Raw genomic sequence first — 20964 nt, 5'->3', positions numbered from 1 at the left:
GGTGAGTAAGGTGTGGTCCCTACCATCAGGGAACTCACAAGTGAGTGGAGGAGGTAAGACCAGCTCCGAACTAACTACAATATAAAGCAGAACAAGGTTAAGTGTTATCCCAGAGGAAAAAGGGATTAATTCCAGATGCACAGTCAATAATCAATTCAGCTAACACTGACTAGGCACCCACTAGGTAGCATGTACTATACTAGGCATTTTATATACCTTATCCCATTCAATCCCCACAACCACCCTGTGGAACATGTTCTATTACTACCCACACTTTACAAATGAGGAAACAGATGGAGAAGCAAAATATCTTGCCCAAGGTCACATAACTGATTTGTAAATACTAGAGATGAGATTTGGACCCCAGTGGCCAACATGGAAGCGTATGTTATTTCCAGTATAGTAGACTGAATATCCTGGAGTAAAGATATTCTTCCTGGTAGAAGAAAAATCTGAAATGTTTGGGAATTCAACCAGGTGAAGAGGGAAGTAGAGAATATTCCTAGCGTAGGGTCAAAGATAAGGAAGGCTGGGAAGTAGGACAGATCAGCAGTCACAGGTCAGCTAAAGCAGGGGCAGAAGCCAAGCTTCTAGCACAGAGGAAGACGTGTGTGGTCAATGAGTCAGGGGACTGGGGTCAGGAGACCTGGGTTCTGGTCCTGGCTTGGCCACCAAAAAACTGTGTGTGACCTTCAGCAGTTTCTATCCCCTCTCTGGGGCTCGGTTTCCTCATCAGTAAAAATTCCAATTCCCTATTGGAGTAGATGTTCCCCAAAGGTCTGCTCTGGCTTAAATGCTCAGTGATACACAAAAGAGGCTGTGTGGGACTGTGATTAAGACCAGGTGACATGCAAACCAGCTGAGTGACCTTGAACAAGCTAATTAAATCCTCTGAGTCTGTTTCCTCATCTGTAATGTGAGGACAACAGCGATGCCTGCTTCACAGGGCTGAGGTGAAGGCTGAGTGAACTGAAGAACATCCAGCACTTAGCACAGGGCTTGGCAAACTATAAACGTTTAAGAAACGGAGGCAAAAAAAAAAAAAAAAGGGGAGGCAGCTTTGTCGCCATCATCATCATCACCATCACTCCTTCTTTAAAGGGTCCATAAAGTGAATGTAGTGGTCGTGGGCCAGAAAGCTGTTTTTTTTTTTTAAAAAAAAAAAGGGGGGGGGACAAAAAAATAAGATCTTTTTTTTATTTGAAAAAGAAAAGGTCTCATTGAACCACAAGTCCTTCCCATGACGAGAGAGGCTCCTGTTTCAAAGAAGGGCCATGTCATACCTTCTCTTCTGAAGAAACGGTCAGCTTGTCACTGGATATCAAGCTGCACACCTGGTCCAGACTTAGGCTAAGAAATTCTTCCCCCAGCATCACCTCTGGAAAGTGCTGCTCTGTTCCAAAAAAAAAGCAGAAGTTCAGAAAACAAAGTTATAACACACTCCTGCCCTTCCATGAACCAAGGCCATGACAATCTGTGGGATTCAGAGCAGAGTCCTGGGAGCTCTGGGGGAGGTAGGAGGCAGAGAGAAAGGCAGACATCCTGGCTGGAGGGAAACCAGCCTCTTAATGCAGCACCAAAGGCATCCCCCTGTGTGACCCTCTGTCCTGAACATCATCACAGAGGAAAATGGGGCAGAGAGATGCGAGGTTATATTTTTTCCATGCTCCATGAGATTAATAATGGTGTTGCAGAGAAGCCTCACAGGGGCCTGCCTACTTAATTGAGCTCATTTCCCCTCAAGGCACAGGCTGGCAGAGTTGCAGACGGTGCCCCCTGCAGCTCAGCCAAACAAAAGTGGGTCAGAACTGCTGTGTGGCTCAGAGTCTCTGGAGGTTCTGGTAGGAAGTCAACATTAGAAGGCTGGCAGAAGGGTTCATCCCATCTTGCCCAAGTCAAGCCTGCTATAGTGAGAATCTGGTTCACAAGAAGGCTCAACTAAGCTTTTGTCCAGGTGTGGCGCCAACACAGCTGGCACCACCACCACTGGGAACAGTCCACAGCGGCTGAGCCTATAGAGGCTCTAAGGTGGAGGGGAGTTCGGGGACAACTAGAACAAGATAAAACTCACAGGCCCAAGGACCACACAAGGGAAATGCCAAGGACAATTCCTACCCTGACATTTGCCCAGGCCACCATCCTGCTATTACAGAGGCATTTGCCAGTGAAAGAGCATGCACTTCAGAAAGAAGGACCTAGATTCACGTCCCGGCTTTGTCATTTATGAGTTGTGTCTTTGAGCCAATGGCATCACCTCCCTGGGTCTCATTATCCCCATCTGTACAATGGAGGTAAAAACCACGTCTCACTCCCTCCCATGCTCTGATGAGAGAGGAATTGAGAACGTGTTTTGCAAGCTCCTTCAAGGTGAACCAGCCCAAGGGCTGACAATTCCTGGTGTAGCAGGCTCTGGAGGTCACAGCGTCCTTTGTCATTTGCCCCAGACTTTGCTCCTTCCTCGGTTCTCATAACCCTGCACCATCGCCCCAGGAGCATCTGTGCTCCTTGCCCTCCAGGCCTCTCCCCTTCCTTCTGTGGTGGCCCCGCTCTGCCCTGAGAGCTTCTTGGATAATTCCAGAAGCTCCCCACCCCCCACTTGGCCTGGCTGGCCCCTGGAGTGAGATTCTGAGTCCCTCCAGCCTGGGAGGCTGCTGAAACATCAACTCTGCCGCAGCTGCACAATGAAAAGGAAAATCAGAGCATGCTAATCACACTCATCAACTTCTTAAAAACCAAACAAATGAAGAACTTAAGGTTTAAATAATTTCTTGCAAAACTCATCTTTAACTTTTTATGTTGTAAGAATTTCAGATCCAAAGAATTCCCGTATGCCTTCATCCATATTCCCTAAATGTTAATACTTTACTCTCAATGACTGAGTTATAAATAATCTTTTCCATCTTTCACTGGACAAAAAGGGCTCCCCACTTGCTTCCCACCAGCCTAATGATATAACTGAAACCACAGTTAAAGCTCACCCATCCTGAGGCTCAGGGATGCTTGTACAAGACAAGACAAATTTAAAAGTCAGATCTTTTACAAATGGAAGCAGCTGTCAAAACGTAAGAAGCTGGTCTTACTTCTCTATATGTCAACAGAAAAAAGCCTTTAGTTAAAGCATAGATTTTAAGTATGACATTCAAAACACCTCCCTAACTATGGGAATATTTAAGACTAGATAGTCATTTTTAAAGTGTCCGTTCCTAAAGATTTTTAAATAAAAGCAAGTAAACAATTTTCTTTGGACAATGGGAATTCATTCTTGGCCCGGAGGCTTGGAAAGTAACAGGATTCTCCCTATACACTCTTTCTAGCCCAAGAAGTCTTAGGACCAGAGTCTCCCAATGTGTTGGCAACACCCAAGAAACAGCAGAGAGAAAACTGACAAAGTATAGGACAGGGAGGCTCTGTGGACCAGCCTTGGCTGAGCTCAGCAGGTGAGTCAGGCAAACCAGTGCCTACATCCCGGTGGCCCAGAGCCATACCTGGTCTTCCCACCTTTATCTTTGGTTGACTGAAAAACCTAGCATTTGGAGGAGTGAAAAGAACAGGAGGAGGTGAGAAAGTAAAATTCTGAGCTGTAAGGAATTCTTCCTCAGAGCTCAGAAAGCCAAAAGTAGAAGAGCTTGGGTTTTGAAAAGGAGGAAAATAGAAGTGCAGTGATGTGTATCCTAGGTGACTTGGTGAACAAACCAGAAGTCCTCAAACATAAACCAAGGCAGGAAGTAGTCAGCCCCCCCCACACCTCCCCATCTCTCACACTCTGGGGCATTGCAGGATGTGAATCTGGGTCCCTTCTCTCTGAAGTCAGCTGCTTATTTGCCCATCAGGAACCTCCCACTGAAAACCTTCAGAAATCCTCCCAGGAAGGAGCATCTGGTGGGGAGGAGGCAACAAGGGAGGTATTGGGCAGGAGCTTCTCACCCAGGGCTGGCACCCCGAGATCCAGGAGGTTTGCGAGGCATGAGCAGGAGGACACAAAGAAGGGGCCCAGACAAAAACTCCTTCCCTTTCCCCTTTGGTCTGAGGACACAGGGCCCAGAGTCTGGGGACCAGAGCCCCCTTTCTGTTAGCAACACTCAAGACACAACAGGATAGAAAAAACAGGAACAGGATGCTCTGGCTAACTCAATTTCCTGGGAGACAGGAGTTCCCCAGAAGACTTTGTACTCAAGTCAGCATTCTTCCCAGCCTCTTCCTGGAAAGAACCCACTATGCTACCAGAAGATACCGCCCTGAGAATCAGCTTCTACCTTTAACACTTGTTTGTTTGTTTGTTTGGAGATTTTTTAAAATTTGTTTTGCTTTGCTGTGAATGTATTAAGGGAGAATGTAGTGACAAACTAACAATCAGAAGACCTGGGTTCAAGTCCCAGCTCCACCTCTTACTGTCACTTCTTTCCAGGCTTTGGCTTCATGAATCATAAAATGGGATGGTAATGCCTGACCTCAGTCTCCAGGTTGTTTTGAAGTTCAAAAATGAGAATATGTATTAGCCCATTTTGAGATCTCTAAGAAACTCTTTAGAAATGAAGGAGGAATATTATGCGCCCATGTTCCTGAGTCATGAAGTCCAGTTCTGTGGGCAGCACTGCTCTCCAACAGAGAAGCGTTTCCACAGCATCAGAGTCATCCTTTGAGACTGCAGGTCCTGCAGGTAAGGCTGTGGACCTCAAAGGTCTGAAGAGACCCACTTTATTCCATTGAGTTCCACAAACTTTCTAGTGACATAAGTTACTCAATTTCTTCAGATGAGAATACTGAAGGCTTCAGTATTCTCATCTATTAAATAGAGCGAATAATAGCACCTATTTCATAGAGGTGTTATGGGCATTAGATAAGCAAATATACGTAACTCACATTTCCTGAGACCATTGTAAGTGCTCAATAACTGTTCATACATGATGTGCCAAATACAGTGTTTCTTCAAAAATGAAGAAAGCAGAGCCGATGCCTACAAGGAGGCCACTGGCTTACAAAAGGGTAAAACGAGGCACCAGCAACTTCAACCCAAAGTCCACAGGGCCATGACTGGGAGAGGCACTCCAAGTTAAATAAAAGCAGGCAAATTCAGAGCATGACTAGAGAACAGCAATAGCTCAGTCTAGCTAGAGGCTAGGCTGTGTCTTCATTCATCTAACACATATGTATAGAGCATCCTGTGCCAGGCTCCCAGAGATGCAGGAAAGGCAGGCAAGGCTCAATCTTGGGGGATGGGTGAAATATGCAGGGCATAGTATCTTTCAACCATGGGCTAGCCGCTTGAAGGGGGACTCTCCAAAATAAACTCTAACTTTTCTTGTCTTTTTGCTTTCTTTTCCTTTAGGGAGGAGTGTAAACAGGAAAAAAAAAAAGTCAATTAATTAACCATTCTGACTGAGAGTCCCAATTAACCAGGCTTCACTATAAGTAGCAAACACTGTTTAGGATCCAAGTTTTGGAATGGAAATAGTGAGTTGTTTAAGTCATTAGGTATTTAATTTTTCTCTTCATTTGACTAATTTTTTGCTTATGGAATATAAAGAGGGAAAACATGATTTAAGAGATTATAATAAAAACAAAAAATCGTAACATTAAGAGAAAATGCAGAATACAAATTTATAGATACTGTTTGATCACAAATATGTAAGTCTAGAATTTCAGGATTAAAACATGGTTCTTTACTTCCCCTCTGTACTCAAATAAAAAGTATTATTATAAATATTTTAAAAATCCAAGTTTTGGAAACACTGCTTTGGGAAAGATTTCCAGGGTTCTCCCTACTTGCTGCAAATAATAATAAAGCCTTCCTTCTCCAAAAAAAAATTTAAAAATCCAAGTTTTGATTAATGAAACATTAATGGATCTGTTCCTGTCCATTTGGATGAGAAATTTTGGAGAAGGGGAGGGGCACCAGACAACTGCAAATCCTTTCCCTGGCAAGCAACACACACATATCTTCCCAATGTTGAAAGGATGAGGAAATTGGGTGGCACATTCCTAGGAAAGGGGGCATAATTGGGTCTTTTCAAGGAAGTAGGCCTGGAGAAAGTTAATGGCTTTTCCTAAAAACAGCTAACACTGTACTAAGTATTTTACATATATTATGTCACTTGTATCTTCTAAAAGCCCAGCTGAAGTGAATATCAATATCTCCATTTTACAGATGGAGAAATGGAGGCTTGGAAAGCCTAAGTTATGAGCTTAGTATCATACGGCAGTAAAGTGGTAGAGCCAGGTTTTGAAATTAAGGCTGTCTGAATATAATAACAAACATTCTGTTAAGTATTATAGTCCTCAAGATAATAAAAACTTGTCCTGAGCAGGCCATTTTGGTAAAATTCAATATAGACATCAGAGTACCCTAAGAATCCCTCTTAGGGATACTGCAGAGAAAGAAAGAAACAGGAATCTAAAGATATTTCTTTAAAAAAGCATCTTAGAGTAGTAGTGTTCTAAACATTTTGGCATCAGACCTGGATTCAAATCTCAGACCCAACCCTTGGATTGAAATCTTTCTCTAATCCACCTGTCTTCCAGGCTAGATGCTGTGATATTCTTCTGTGTTCCCAAAGCCACCCAAATAGGAAATTAAAATTTTCATACTGCTAGTCAACCTGTCTTACCACCTGAGGTCTTCCTCTCATACTGGGACTATGAGTCCCATTAGGGTAGGGTCTGTCTTATTTGAGTCTGTCTGTGTGAATGTGAATCCTCAGTGTCCAGGACAATGTCTGCAGATATTGAGCTCTGCAATTACTGTGCTTCCTTGTCCATTCTTCAGGACTGCCTAGGGCTCAGGCAACCTCTCAAGCAAGTCCCAAGTCCATTCCTCCCTCTTGATGGGATGAAATAAACCTAAGCCTTTGATCAGGTTCATCTAAACTACAAGCCCAGACAATAACCCATCTATGACTTCTTTGACCTGCAGAGACGAAATGAATCCAGTTATTCCAGGGCCAGTGGCCCCAGAAAAAAAGGTATGAGTGCCTCTGAATGGAACCACTGATCATGCCCCCAGGAAAGAATGGCTGACACAGGTGGACACACAAACAGAATCAAAACACTTTAGCAGGGTAAAAAAAAAGAAAACAGCTGATTTAAATTTCTCTCTCCATTATCCTATTTTGGGAGGGCAGAGGTAAGCTTTCTTGAATCAATATTTGGCTTTCAGGGCCCACAGTTTCCTTGCTCCAGGGAGAAGGCTCAGCTCCCACAGAGAAGTAACACAGATCTACCTTGACCTCTTCCCACAAGGGGTCATGACCACCAGCCCTCAGACTCTAAATTTCACTGACTCCACTCTCCCTGGGATGGTGGGATACAATCTCTCTTTCCATGTCCACCTAATTCCAGAAGTATATATGTTGTACCTCCCCTTCCTCTCTATCACACACACACAGAGCAAAGGGCTATATCAAAACTACCCAGTTATCAGTGCTACTGATTCAACACAAAAAAGTTTCCTGTTCTCCAGAGTATGGAAGGAACAGGGAAGTTTCCTAAAATTCCAACAAGGAGAACAACAACAAAAAATACCTGTGTCTGCACTAATGCCCTTGGCACCTTCAAGGTAGAAGCAGAGGTAGGAGTGAGGCAACCACCATGGACAGAGAGGCTGAACTGGCCTGGGAAGATGTGAAAATAAACAGTGGGCTCAGAGCACAGGCCCTGGAGACAGACAGCCTCATCATGAATCTTGGCATTGCCACTCACAAACTATGTGATCTGGAGCAAGTTACTAAACTTCTCTGGGGTTTCCATTTCTTCATCTATAAGTTGGGAAAGTAATAACTACTTCTGATAGTTATGTGGCCACTTATAGTTATGAAGTGTGTAGCACCATGCCTGGCACCTTGCAAGTGTTCAGAAACGGTAGAAACTCCCACCATGATCATCACCACCATTATTACTTTAGGATGCCAAGTTGGAGGCAGCAATTTCACAAGATGACCCTCAGTGAGTCAGAGGTTCATGTGTTTTAAAATGCTTTGTCAAAGTTTTTTGCTGCCCTTAGTTTAATTACTTCATTCCATGGTCTCAAATGACTCCATCAATCGAAAAAAAGGCCATTTCTCTCCACAAACACGTGAAATTCGATGGCTTTTCCATCCCATGGCTGGAGGGTTTCAGCTCAGCTTTGGCAGACTGATGTGAACAAAATGTCCAAAGAATTTTAATTGCCATTTCATTAACAGGGTCCCATTAATATCCCTCCCAACCAGCTCTGCTGATGGTCCAGTGCATGGCCATCCAATTACCAAACAACAAAGTCCCCATAAACCTGGGCCCAAGCCTCTGAAGTTAAATATTAAGCAGTCCCTGGAAAGAATAACAGTGAGATATAAGAAGTCGCAGGATACAAAATACACAGAAATCTCCTGCATTCTTATACAATAACAACAAAAGATCAGAAACACAAATTAAGGAAACAATCCCATTTACCACTGCAACAAAAAGACTAAAATACCTAGGAATAAACCTACCTAGGGAGACAAAAGACCTGTATGCAGAAAACTATAAGATACTGATGAAAGAAATCAAAGACGACACAAACAGACGGCGAGATATACCATGTTCTTGAATTGGAAGAATCAATACTGTGAAAATGACTACACCACCCAAAGCAATCTTCAGATTCAATGCAATCCCTATCAAATTACCAATGGCATTTTTCACAGAACTAGAACAAAAAATTTTACAATTTGTATGGAAACACAAAAGACTCCCAATAGCCAAAGCAATCTTGAGAAAGGAAAACAGAGCTGGAAGAATCAGGCTCCCTGACTTCAGACTATACTACAAAGCTACAGTAATCAAGACAATATGGTACTGGCACAAAAACAAAAATATAGATCAATGGAACAGGATAGAAAGTCCAGAGATAAACCCACACACATATGGTCACCTAATTTATGACAAAGGAGGCCAGAATATACAATGCAGCAAAGACAGCCTCTTCAATAAGTGGCGCTGGGAAAACTGAACAGCTACATGTAAAAGAATGAAATTAGAACACTCCCTAACACCACACACAAAAATAAACTCAAAATGGATTAAAGACCTAAATGGAAGGCCAGACACTATAAAACTCTTAGAGGAAAACACAGGCAGAACACTCTTTGACATAAATTGCAGCAAGATCTTTTTTGACCCACCTCCTAGAGGAATGAGAATAAAAACAAAAATAAACAAATGGGAGCTTTAATTAAACTTAAAAGCTTTTGCACAGCAAAGGAAACCATAAACAAGATGAAAAGACAACCTTCAGAATGGGAGAAAATATTTGCAAATGAAGCAAGTGACAAAGGATTAATCTCCAAAAATATACAAACAGCTCATGCAGTTCAATATCAAAAAAACAAGCAACCCAATCAAAACATGGGCATAAGATCCAAATAGACATTTCTCCAAAGAAGACATACAGATGGCCAAGAGGCACATGAAAAGATGCTCAACATCACTAATTATTAGAGAAATGCAAATCAAAACTACAATGAGATATCACCTCACACTGGTCAGAATGGCCATCATCACAAAATCTACAAACAATAAATGCTGGAGAGGGTGTGGAGAAAAAGGAACCTTCTTTCACTGTTGGTGGGAATGTAAACTGATACAGCCATTGTGGCAAACAGTATGGAGCTTCCTTAAAAAGCTAAAAATAGAATTACCATACAACCCAGCAATCCCACAACTGGGCATATACCCAGAGAAAACCATAATTCAAAAAGACACATGCACCCCAGTGTTCATTGCAGTACTATTTATAATAGCCAGGACATGGAAACAACCTAAATGTCCATTGACAGAGAAATGGATAAAGAAGATGTGGTACATATATATACAATGCAATATCACGCAACTATAAAAAAGGAACGAAATTGGGTCACTTGTAGAGACGTGGATGGACCTAGAGACTGTCATACAGAATGAAGTCAGTCAGAAAGAGAAAAACAAATATTGTATATTAATGCATACTTGGAATCTGAAAAAATTGGTATAGACAATCTTATTTACAAATCAGAAATAGAGACACAGACGTAGAGAACAAACGTATGGATACCAAGGGGGAGGGGGTGGGATGAATTGGGAGATTGGGATTGACATATATACACTATTGATACTATGTATAAAATAGATAACTAATGAGAACCTGCTGTATAGCACAGGGACCTCTACTCAATGCTCTGTGGTGACCTAAGTAGGAAGGAAATCCAAAAAAGAGGGGATATGAGTATACGTATAGCTGATTCACTTTGCTGTACAGTAGAAACACAAGATTGTAAAGCAACTATACTCCCATAAAAATTTTTTTAAAAAGAAAAAGAAACAGGCTGTGCAAAACACTAGGATCCTTTTCCCAGTTACCCAGGAGAACTATGATACCATCAGCTGGGGGCAAGGGTCTAAGCAGTCAGCTTCTAACTATGGGGCTCACCCTCCCCCAGCCCAGAATAATATATATCACAGCAAAAATCTGGGGGCATAACCCTGAAGGGGAAACTGGACCCAGAGGAAGCAGAAGGGACTGCCACAGCAGGAAGAAAAAGGCCCATTCCAAACAGGAAATCAAATAGGGTGGAAAGAGGTCGTGCTCCAGCCTGGCAGAGCCATGCTGTGTCCACCTTTGCCAGGGGTATGAAGACTTATCAGAAGGCCATCATCGACCTTAAAAGTAGTTCCTCTTTTAGAGAGCAATTTGGCATTATCTTTTTTTAATGCTCACTCTCTTTCAGGTACTTTATGCTGCTAAGATGGTACTCTACAGGTACAAGCTCACTATTACTTACAAAGCAGCAAGTTTACTCCAAAATATTACATAAAATAATTCTTGCTAAAGTATTTTATGTAAAAGAAAAAAGCTGGTAACATTAATGTTCATCAAGAGAGGACTAGTTAAATGAATTGTAGTTCATTACAGTTCATCCCTATGATGCAGTAGACAAAAACAGTAAGATGTAGCCATACACAAGGGTCTGCGAAGAACTCCAAGATATTGTATTAAGTAAAAAAAAAAAAAAAAAAATTTTAAGTATAATGAGTACAGAAGGCTTCTATTTGTGTAAGTTAAAAAGCATAATATATACATATTTTGTAAGGATACCCAAGAGAGTCCCCTGCTCCCTTAAGAGGGGCTGGGAGAAGATAAGCTGAGCATTTTATACTTTGTGTCCTATTTGAAACTTTTATCATGGGTACAAGTTGCTTTTATTGAATGCATTCTCTAAAGTTTTAAAATAATGGTATAGAAATATGTCTGCTAATATGGAAAGTTGTTCAGAATATACTGCTAAGATTTTTTTAGGCTGGAAAACATACACGTGGAATGAAAAAGACTGGGAAAGCTATATACCAGGGCGCTGCCCGTGACTCCCTCTGGGTAGGATTGTGGCGCTTTTCCTGCTCTTTCTGCCTGTCGGCTGCTTCTGTAATAATCACAGGTGGTTTTGTATTAAGATAGCAATAACAATAGCAATAATAATAAAAACAGAAAAAGAAAGCTCACCTTAGAGAAGGAAGAGGAACAGAATTGAGGCACAGCTTGGGGCTATGGACAGGTGAAGGCAGAGGCCAGCTGGCCAGAGACTAGGGAAGAGGGGGAAGCAGGACATACCCAGCTGTGTATCTGCATACAGAGGAACCACAGTCAGAAGCTCTGGAATGGTCCTCCTCCCCCAAAGTACACGCAGTCTGCAGCAGGGGCAGTGGTGGTGACCCGAGGAGTCCCATCTCTCCACCAGGTCCCAGCTCTGAGGCTCTCTTCCTACAGACGGCGTGAGTGGCAAGGAGGCTCCAGAGCACGGCCCTGGGTGGCACCTACTTCTGCAGGGGGCTCTCCTCCCTGTCCCCCCAACCCCGAAACCATCCTGGAAACAAGGCAGGATGAACTACCCCCATCAGAGAGAGAAGAAAACAGGCCTAGGGCCACTCAGCTCCAAAGTGTTGGCTGGTGTGACCCCTGGTTCTGATCTGGAGGGTCTCCTCGTAGTCTGTGGGCTAAAATACCTCCTAACTCGAGGCATCGGCAGGCCAGGGAAGCCTGTGACCGCAGGGCCTGACACTGCCCCTTGTGTGTGACTCTGGCCAGTACCCACACCCCCACAGTTAAAATGGGACGAGGTGGTTGCTCTGTCTCAGCAGGCAGCAATGGCAGAGCCGCCAGGTTCCATCTCAAGTCAATAGGTGCAAGATCAAAGACACAAAGCAGGCCCACAGCAGTGGGTGGGTGCGAGGGAGTGAGCACAGATAATAATTTTATTTTATTTTATTTTTTTTGCAGTACGCGGGCCTCTCACTGCTGTGGCCTCTCCCGCTGCGGAGCACAGGCTCCGGACACGCAGGCTCAGCGGCCATGGCTCACGGGCCTAGCCGCTCCACGGCATGTGGGATCTTCCCGGACCGGGGCACGAACCCGTGTCCCCTGCATCGGCAGGCGGACTCTCAACCACTGCGCCACCAGGGAAGCCCAGATAATCATTTTTTATTTCCTTCTCTAAGCACTGCACCGTGTGAAGTCTTACCTTCACACTGCTTCTTCTGTCTTCTCATCATGGTCTTATCAACCTCTGCGTTACCACACTACCTTAAAAATATGATTTTTATTTTCCCTGCTGCGCACAGCTGACAGCTGCAAAGAAAACTGTCCAGGAGCTGGTCCCAGGCTCCACAGAAGGCCTGAACAACAGGCAGAAGGCTCTCAGCCCTAGGTCACGCTGACCGAGACAGGGAAAGGAGGAGGACTCACACATGCAGTGAGGGGGCTGCCTCCACGTGCTCCTGGGAGGCGGCCTCCCAAGGGGGAAGAGAAGATATCCACGTCTCACTTCTCCACCCCAAGATGACTAAACACCCCACGTCTAGCAGAGACAGCTGGCCGTCTGTCTACACTGCTTGGTTGTTGGGATTTGGTAACTGCATGGCACAGACTTCGAGGCTCACACTTCCAATGGAAAATGCCAGCTCTAGCCACCAACACTCCACAGTTACTGATTCACAGAGCCACCCTACGTCCAAACTGGGTCTGGAAGCCACAGAATGCAGCAATTAAAAACGTGGCTCTGGGGCTTCCCTGGTGGCGCAGTGGTTGAGAGTCCGCCTGCTGATGCAGGGGACGTGGGTTCGTGCCCTGGTCCGGGAAGATCCCACATGCCGCGGAGCGGCTGGGCCCATGAGCCATGGCTTCTGGGCCTGCGCGTCTGGAGCCTGTGCTCCGCAACGGGAGAGGCGACAGCAGCGAGAGGCCCGCATACTGCAAAAAAAAAACAAAAAAAAACATGGCTCTGGAGTAAACACTGTCTGGGTTTGAATCCTGTCTCTGTCTCTTCCAGATGACCTCAACAAATTACTTCGCCCCTCTGTGCCTTAGTTTCCTCAGATGTTGTATGCATTAAATGCACATAAAATGCTTAGCCTAGAACGTGACCCAAAGTAGAGCTCAGTAAACGCTAGCTAAAAGTAATTCACCAGGACACTGCCTACACACACCCACAATGCTGCAGACCTCAATCACCATGCCCAGATCAGGACCCAGGAGCACCAAGACCACGATATGTTCCCAACTGCATCCTCCCCACTCTCCCACAGGTGAGTCTCACCATCAGACAGTGAAAAGGGCAAAGGGAGAAAACACAGATTTTGAAAGTAGGGGAGAGCCAAGTCAGAAGAACCTGGGAGGCTTTGTTAAAGGTGGGGTTCGGTACACGGCCCAAACCTCAGATGACCTTGTAAGCCAACTACAAAAGGATGTGATACCTGCTGTGTGCATGTAAGCACATGCACTCTATAGAAGGAGAGGGCTGGGGAGGGGAGACCAGGAAGAGAGACAGAGACCTTCTGGCGTCTAAGCACTCTCCCTTTGCCACTGCACCAGCAGATGTCCACACGCTGACCTGGGCCTGGGCCACGCCCTCAGCTCCTGCTGAAGCAAAGTCTGAACACATCCCTCAAGAAAGTGGCTGGACTAGAGAGGGCTGGACTAGCGACGGCTCCCTGAGAACAGAAAGGAAGTGGGGTACAACGCTGGGAAAGGCAGACACAGGAGGGACAGCAGAGAAACAGGAGAGTCAAGGATTAGGGCCAGGAAGAGTCAGAGGAATTCAGAATTGGGGTGACTGGGGAATATCCTTCACAAAAATCATCATCACTGACATCATCCTAACAACTGGTCCCGTTTATGTCCTCAGAAACAGACCTCGGGAAGAAATGAGAGTCTGTGTAGGCTCCTGGGGTCTGGGGCTTGATGAGAGCAAAAAAGGATGCTGAAGAACAGAAGAAATGCTTGTTGACTTGTGGATCAAGGGGCTAACACAGCACAGGGAGCTGGCCAGTGAGCAGCCAGCAGGTCCTCAGTTAACTTCCAGACATTAGCTGGACAAGAGACACAGAACAGACAGCAGCGACGCTGGCGGTTGTTTGGGCAGGGGGAAGAATGAGAGGCTTTACTGCAAGGGAGGAGGTGGCCGTGACTGAATCTATTGATTCATATGACCAGATCTGTTTCCTAGGTCACTCATGACCTTCATCCTCAAGCTGAAATAAATACCAATGAAGACTTCTTTCCAGCTAAACATGGTGGGCTGAACATTCATGTTCATCACTACTCCCTCCAAAAACCCCATTAAAATAGCAAGATGACAAGCTCTAGCAGGGAGAATGTCGCCAAGAAAAATAAAATGGACTCAACAGATTATCTGATATACTGAGAAGACTGTTCAGTGTATCTGTCTTACAAGAGTTAGCGGTTGTAGCAGTGACTGTGTAAAAGAAAAAGCATTTTATTAACTGCCTTACTGAATAAAAAGTTTTCTGATAAAAAACTAATTATAACATCTCAGCTGTAGAAATGATGTTAGAAGAATAAAGAGAGGGCAACAGTGTATGTATATGAGGGGGACGTCTATGAAAGCACAATTATTCTCCTGTGAGAAGTCAACAGATAACATCTAAAACTAGTAAATCCAAAAATAGTGGTACAAACATTTTATTTAGGTAAATAGAGGTAAATATCAGACAAATCAGCTTTTAGCTAAATCAGCACATGTATTTTAATTCTTTTAGAATTGCAAGTGAGTGGCTCTAGAGAGCAAGACTTCATGTGGAAAAGCAGAGCAGGAGACTCTTACTTATCATTATAAGCCTTGCAATAGTATTTGACTTTTCCAAATCGTGGTCATAGAACACATTGATCAAAATAGAAATTTTCCTAAATGACAAAGATTTATTTCAAGACCTAGCTCAAATTACTCTTCCCTACGAAACCTTCTCAGATCTCCTTCCTCTTCTCTCGTGAAAATCACTGTCTGTACCATTCATCCAACAATTAATCACATTCCACTTGGCAATGAGCTGAACTGTTCTATTGTTAATTATCTTTCCACCTGTGTCTTGTCTCCCTGACTAAATTATAACTTGTGCATAGCAGAGCGCACTTCTCATCATCTTTGAGGAGTCCACCACAGACCAGGTTATTAAATCCACAAGCTCAGAGAGGTACAGCCACCCCGCTCCCCATTACCTGCATAAGCGTTGGCCTGCTGCAGGAGGTCGGTACAGGTGTGCACGTCTGCAAACGCGCGGATACCCAGGCAATTGGTGGGATGCAATTGAGACTGCAGGAAGTCACAGCAGTTCTGGCGAACATCCATGAGCTGCAGCAAGCTGGCTGCTGGGAGCAGCACCTGGAAGAGAAGGTGACATTCTGACTTGCAGGATCCCACCGCCAGGGTCTCATCTCCCCAAAGCAGTGTTCTAATCAGACCACACCCAAGCTCAAGGTCTTTGCACAGCTCTCCACTACCTGCCCAAGTAAGTCCAAACTTCTCGGCCTAGACTTTGAGGCAAGCCCACCCTTAGTCCCCACTACTCTCCACTTCATGGACCCTAAGCACCAACAGATTCTCTGTCTCCCTACAGCCCAGCAGTGCCTCCCAGTGGCTAATGTGTATATGAATTCCCCTTGGGATCTTATTAACATGCAGATTCTGACTCAGTAGCTTTAGGGTGGGGCCCAAGAGCCTCCATTTTGAATGAGTACCCAGGATATGCTTGCAGCTGCTTGTCCATAAACCACACTTTGAGTAACAAGACCCTTATAGGCTGAGTGTTTGTGTCCCCCGCAAAAGTTTATACGTTGAATCCTTAACCCCAAATTTGGGCAGTATTTGAAGATAGGTTAAACGCGGTCAGAAGGGTGGGGCCCTAATCCAGCAGGGCTGGTGCCCTTATAAGAAGAGAAATAGATACCAGAATTCTCTCTCTCTCTACCATGCAAGGACACAAGGAGAAGGTGGCCTTCTGCAAGCAAGAAAGCCCTCACCAGAAACTCAATCAGCTGGAACCCTGATCTTGTACTTCTAACTTCTAACACTGTGAGAAAATTAATTTCTGCTGTGTAAGCCATCCACTCTGTGGTATTTTGTTACAGCAGCCCAAGTTAAGACAAATTGGTCCTCCTACCTGGAGAATCACCTGGAGAATTTTTAAAATACTGATGCCTGGGTCTCACCCCCAAAGATTCAACTTAATAGGAATGGGGTGTAGCCTGGACAGTGAGATATTGCTAAAGTTCCCCAGGTGCTTCTAATGTATAGCCAAGTTTGAGAACCACTGCCCTACAGCCTTTAGCTACTGTCTTCACTCAGAGGTCTTTACTGACTTGTTCACAAGCTCATTCACCATTTAATTACTGAACACCTGTGGGCCAGCCTTTGTGATTCAGTGGTAGGTAAGCAAGAGAAATCAGACCTCCGATCTTACAGTTTATCATCTACTGGAACAAGAGCATCATCCCCAAATCCACTGGGACTCAAAAGACACACTCTACTCTCCCATCCAACAGATAAATAATAAAGAACATTTCTGAGTACATTCTCAGCAAAAGGAGAGCTAACTTTCCTTTTAAAAGGTCATGAGACACATGAGTATTTATACCATATCCTGGAAGACAGAAATAGTTCCTGCTCAGGTGTGTGTACATGTGTTTTTCCTAAAAGCCAGGGAAGACTAGCTTGAACAGGCCAGATGGGTGCTCAGACTGTCAACCCTGGTCAAGCTCTCTAGGACTTTGCCACAGCTGCCGAATCCTGCCCTCAGATCAAAAACCATGATCATTGCCAGAGTCCTTCTTGACACCAGCTCTGCTACCCCTCCCTCCCCGACCCTGTGGGAGGGGTAGATGTTCTGAGAGTGACTTAACAAAACGAAATTCAGAAAAAAAAAAATCAGAGCAGAACAGTTTGGCTTGAGACTGCATCACTCAGGGACCCCCAGCATCCATTTCACCCCAAAACAACCCCCGTGTCCTGGGCCTTTGCTCTCAGCTGCCCCCCTGACTCTCAGGGAGAGTGTCTGGGCCAGCCAGACTCCAGGTATTCCCATCCACATGGGCTTGCCCAGGAAGACAAGGGCTGCTAATGCATTTGATTTCTTGACTCAGGGCACTACAAAAGTTTTTTGTTTGTTTGTTTGTTTGAGTGATTTAAATTCTGGAGGTTGATTGTCTCCCAAAACAGCTCTGAGCCTCATCTCTAGCTCTCCTCACCTCCATGGGCTAAGGCCAAAATCTCTGCCCCACTGCCCATTCTTGGGCCTTGTCCCACCACTAGGGTAACCAGCCATCCAGGTTTGCCCCGGACCGAAGAGTTTCCCAGGACACAGGACTTTCAGTGCAAAAACTGGGGCAGTTAGCCACCCTTCCTCATTCCTGACCACACACAGATGCCACCAAGAGCATCCACTAACAGTGGTCCTGCTCCCAAGCTTAAAAGCCTGCTCTCAAAGGGAAGCTCTTCCTACCTGCAGGCTTAAACCTCTCCCTCACGATAGCCAAATTCTAGAAAACATCTCCTCTCTCCTTCCTCTGCCCTCTCTCTTCCACTACCCTATGTCCCCAGCAATACAGCAGTAAATTACCATCCTGTCCTTGGTATTTTCTGAACCACTGATTCATTCCAGAGAAGGAAAAAGATAAGATCACCCGTTCTGGAGACTTTGAGACCATAAGTGAACATAGCCAGGCTCCAAATCTGACCACCTGAGCTCCATCCCCACTAGACAGCCACGTCCCCACGGAGCAGCCATAAACTGGGGAACTCAATTAACCTGTGAGCTTGCTCAGCCTAGCCAAACAGATTCCAGGACCAGATTAGTCTCTCCCTGAGAGTTAAGTGGAGAACCATTAACCATTCTTGCCAGGAATGGAAAGTCGTGTTCCAAACCCCCAAATGACCTCCATGACACCTGCCCTGACCAGCACCAGCTATAAAGCCTAGAGTTAGGGCCATAGGTTGACCAACCATCCTGGTTTGCTGAAACTTTGCCAGTTTTAGCACTCAAAGTCCTGTGTCCCAGGAGAGCCCTCACTCCTGGGCAAACTGGGCTGGTTGTTCACCCCAGAGACCAGAAACTTGTATCCAGTTACACTAAGAAACACTGGTGGAGAGGAGTAATCCTATGCTGTCCAGCACACACCCTACTTCGGGCGTGGCAAGCCCCCAAAGGTCAGGTGTGATTAGAGGCCGAAATGGACAGCAGTCTTTTAGGTCTGCAGAGGAGGAATTTCTGAGAGTCCAATCCGCCCCCAGATTGCATCCCCGCCAAGCCAAGATGCCATCACGCCAGGGACACACGTCTCCTCCGCCTCCCTGCCCTTTTCTTCCCCACAAAGACAGCCGCACAGTTTGGGGCTTAATTTTTCAAGCTCATGACAACCATCCAAAGAAACGAAATAATAAATACTTTCTGAACACATTCCTTAGGTTATACTTTCAGTTTTTAGAACCTCCCTGGATAGAGCTACCCACACAGCTTTCAACTTCCCTACTGTTCACAAAACCCACTTAGCAGACAAAAATGATCAGGCTTTCCACCTCTCCACACACCCTCCTCCCATCCTCTTTGGGTCCACTTCTGCCTGAAAGCATTCCCAAGGTGACTTCCCAAAATGAGTGGGGCTGGTGGTTTCTCTAATTGGCCCTTCCCTCCCTTCTCTTTGATCTTATGCTGCAATCCACTTGCTTCATACAGGAAGGCATGAAGAAAAGCAAAGGGATTCAGAATGCTGAGGAGGGTTTAGAGGCTCCAGCCTCTAAACTGTATGTATCACTGCTCAAATGCTGAGTCTCAGGGATAAACGGGGGCCTGATCCAGTAGGGCTCTGGGGGCTGCACACAAGGCGAGCCAACACAAATCCCCAGAGGCTGCAAAAGAAAAGAGAGCGAAAAACTTCCAGGAGGTGGTCTTTGCTTCCCTCTCCCACAACAAGGGCTAAAAGAGGATTTCCTCTTCTCTTATCTTGCCTGCAACTCGACTCCCTCAAGCGGCAGCAGTAACAAGATTAGGAACAAGAGGCCAAGCTCAGGTCCTCAGCTTGGAAACAAGACTGTCCTGGTGGAATCACTAGGGCCGTGCTGCTTGGCCCCTGGAAGGAGGTTGAGACCTGAGAAGGAGCAGTTTGGCTGGAATAGCTGCAGGAAGAGAAGACGACCCTGGGTTAAAAGCTTTCAGCTTGCCTCTCGCCGTCTCAGCATTTTGATTCTGGGAAAACAGGCCCTGGAATGACCCTCAGCAGAGTTTACAGGTTCCCCTCCAGCTTGCAAATGGCTTCCCTCCATTTTTCACATGCAGGCACTGTTTTGTTTTTGTTCCTCTCCCTCGGATAACATGAAAACACAGCAGAGGATATCCCGTCACAGAGTTTGTTTCCTTTAACAAAAACAAAAGGAAATGCCCTGCCTCAGAATGCACCTACTCCTGGAATTTCAGAGAGGCAGGGCCATGCACAGAGGGAGGGTACCAGCCAGAGGGCCAGGTGGCAAGGCTGCCCAGGGCCTCTGCCCACACCACACAGCAGGGGGCCTGCCTCTGCCAGCACCAAGCATGAGGCCTGGCACAGAAATAGTGCTAAATAAAAATCTACTGAGAGAAAGAAGAAAGGGAGAGAGAGAGAGAGAGAGAGAGAGGTGTACAGATAGATGAACAGGAGAGCTAGCAAAACAGTACTGTGATTAAATGTGTCACTTAGAATACTTTTTAAATTTTTTTATTGAAGTATAGTGTCACTTAGAATATTGACTTCTCCACTTACCAGCCATGTGACTAAAGGCAAATTACTTAACCTCTCTGTACCTCTGACTCCTCAACAGTAAAATGAAAATAATAGTACTGCCTTAAAGGCTTGTTGTTGGGCTCAAATGAGATAATACATTTAAAGCAGCTAACCCAGTGTTTGCTGCATAGGAATTCGTCAGTTAAACTGGTTTTTATTATTATTAATTATTATGAGCTGAAGTCAAGATTCTGATCATTCATTTAACAAGAAACTCGAGTTGACCACATCAACAGGGCACAGTGAGCTGGAGAGAGCTGGATTCAAACCCCAACTCCACCACTTACTACCTGTGTGACCGTGGGTACTACCCACTTAACCCCTTGGAGCATCAGTTCCTTCGACTGTAAGAGAAGAATCATAGTAGAACCTTCCAGTGGTGGTTACGATAATTAAATGAAATAATGCATGTGAAATAATCAACACATGCTTGGCTTACAATGAGTATCAATAAGTAACAGTTACGACTTGTTACCTCCACCACAGGCGGGCAGCTCAGACTCTCCAAGGTATGTGTGGCTGGGAAGAGATTTAGGGCATCATCTTCCAGTCACTTAACCAAGCCCCAAGTCTCTGACCCTTGTTTCCCCAGATGCCTCCATGCTCACCGCCTCAGTGCACCAAATCCTCAACACACACTTCCTCATAAACAGCTTGTGAGCAACTCTCAGCAGGTACATCACAGCAGTAAGAAGCAACCACATTTTGATCTAAACCTTCTCTTCTCAACTTTCTTTATTTTGTTTTCCCCCAAGGTCACCCCTGACCAAACCATAGTTTAAAGTGAGGGAGAAAAAAGAAAATAGTTCATATATCTGACTGATTCCAAACAATGCAGTTTCCTGAAGGTTCCACATTGTGCTCCTCAGGGGAGCCCC

The 20964-nt window shown here is 45.1% G+C and overlaps 1 protein-coding gene across 2 annotated transcripts in view; it reads right to left on the bottom strand.

The window, feature by feature from the left end:
• The window catches only part of KLHL3 (kelch like family member 3), a gene marked incomplete at both ends in the record, with an annotated part of 118259 nt that overhangs the window by 44781 nt on the left and 52514 nt on the right, over positions 1–20964 (bottom strand). For both annotated transcript variants that reach the window (XM_079702357.1, XM_079702356.1), the window contains 2 exons: positions 1284–1393; positions 15497–15659. In XM_079702357.1, coding sequence (XP_079558483.1) covers positions 1284–1393; positions 15497–15659 — 273 coding nt within the window. The remainder of the gene's footprint in view (positions 1–1283; positions 1394–15496; positions 15660–20964) is intronic.

Source organism: Hyperoodon ampullatus, assembly GCF_949752795.1.
Source record: "Hyperoodon ampullatus genome assembly, chromosome: 4".
NCBI lineage: Eukaryota > Metazoa > Chordata > Mammalia > Artiodactyla > Ziphiidae > Hyperoodon > Hyperoodon ampullatus.
The sequence above is the reverse complement of the archived record's forward strand: the minus strand, read 5'-3'. Positions and strand labels throughout refer to the sequence as shown.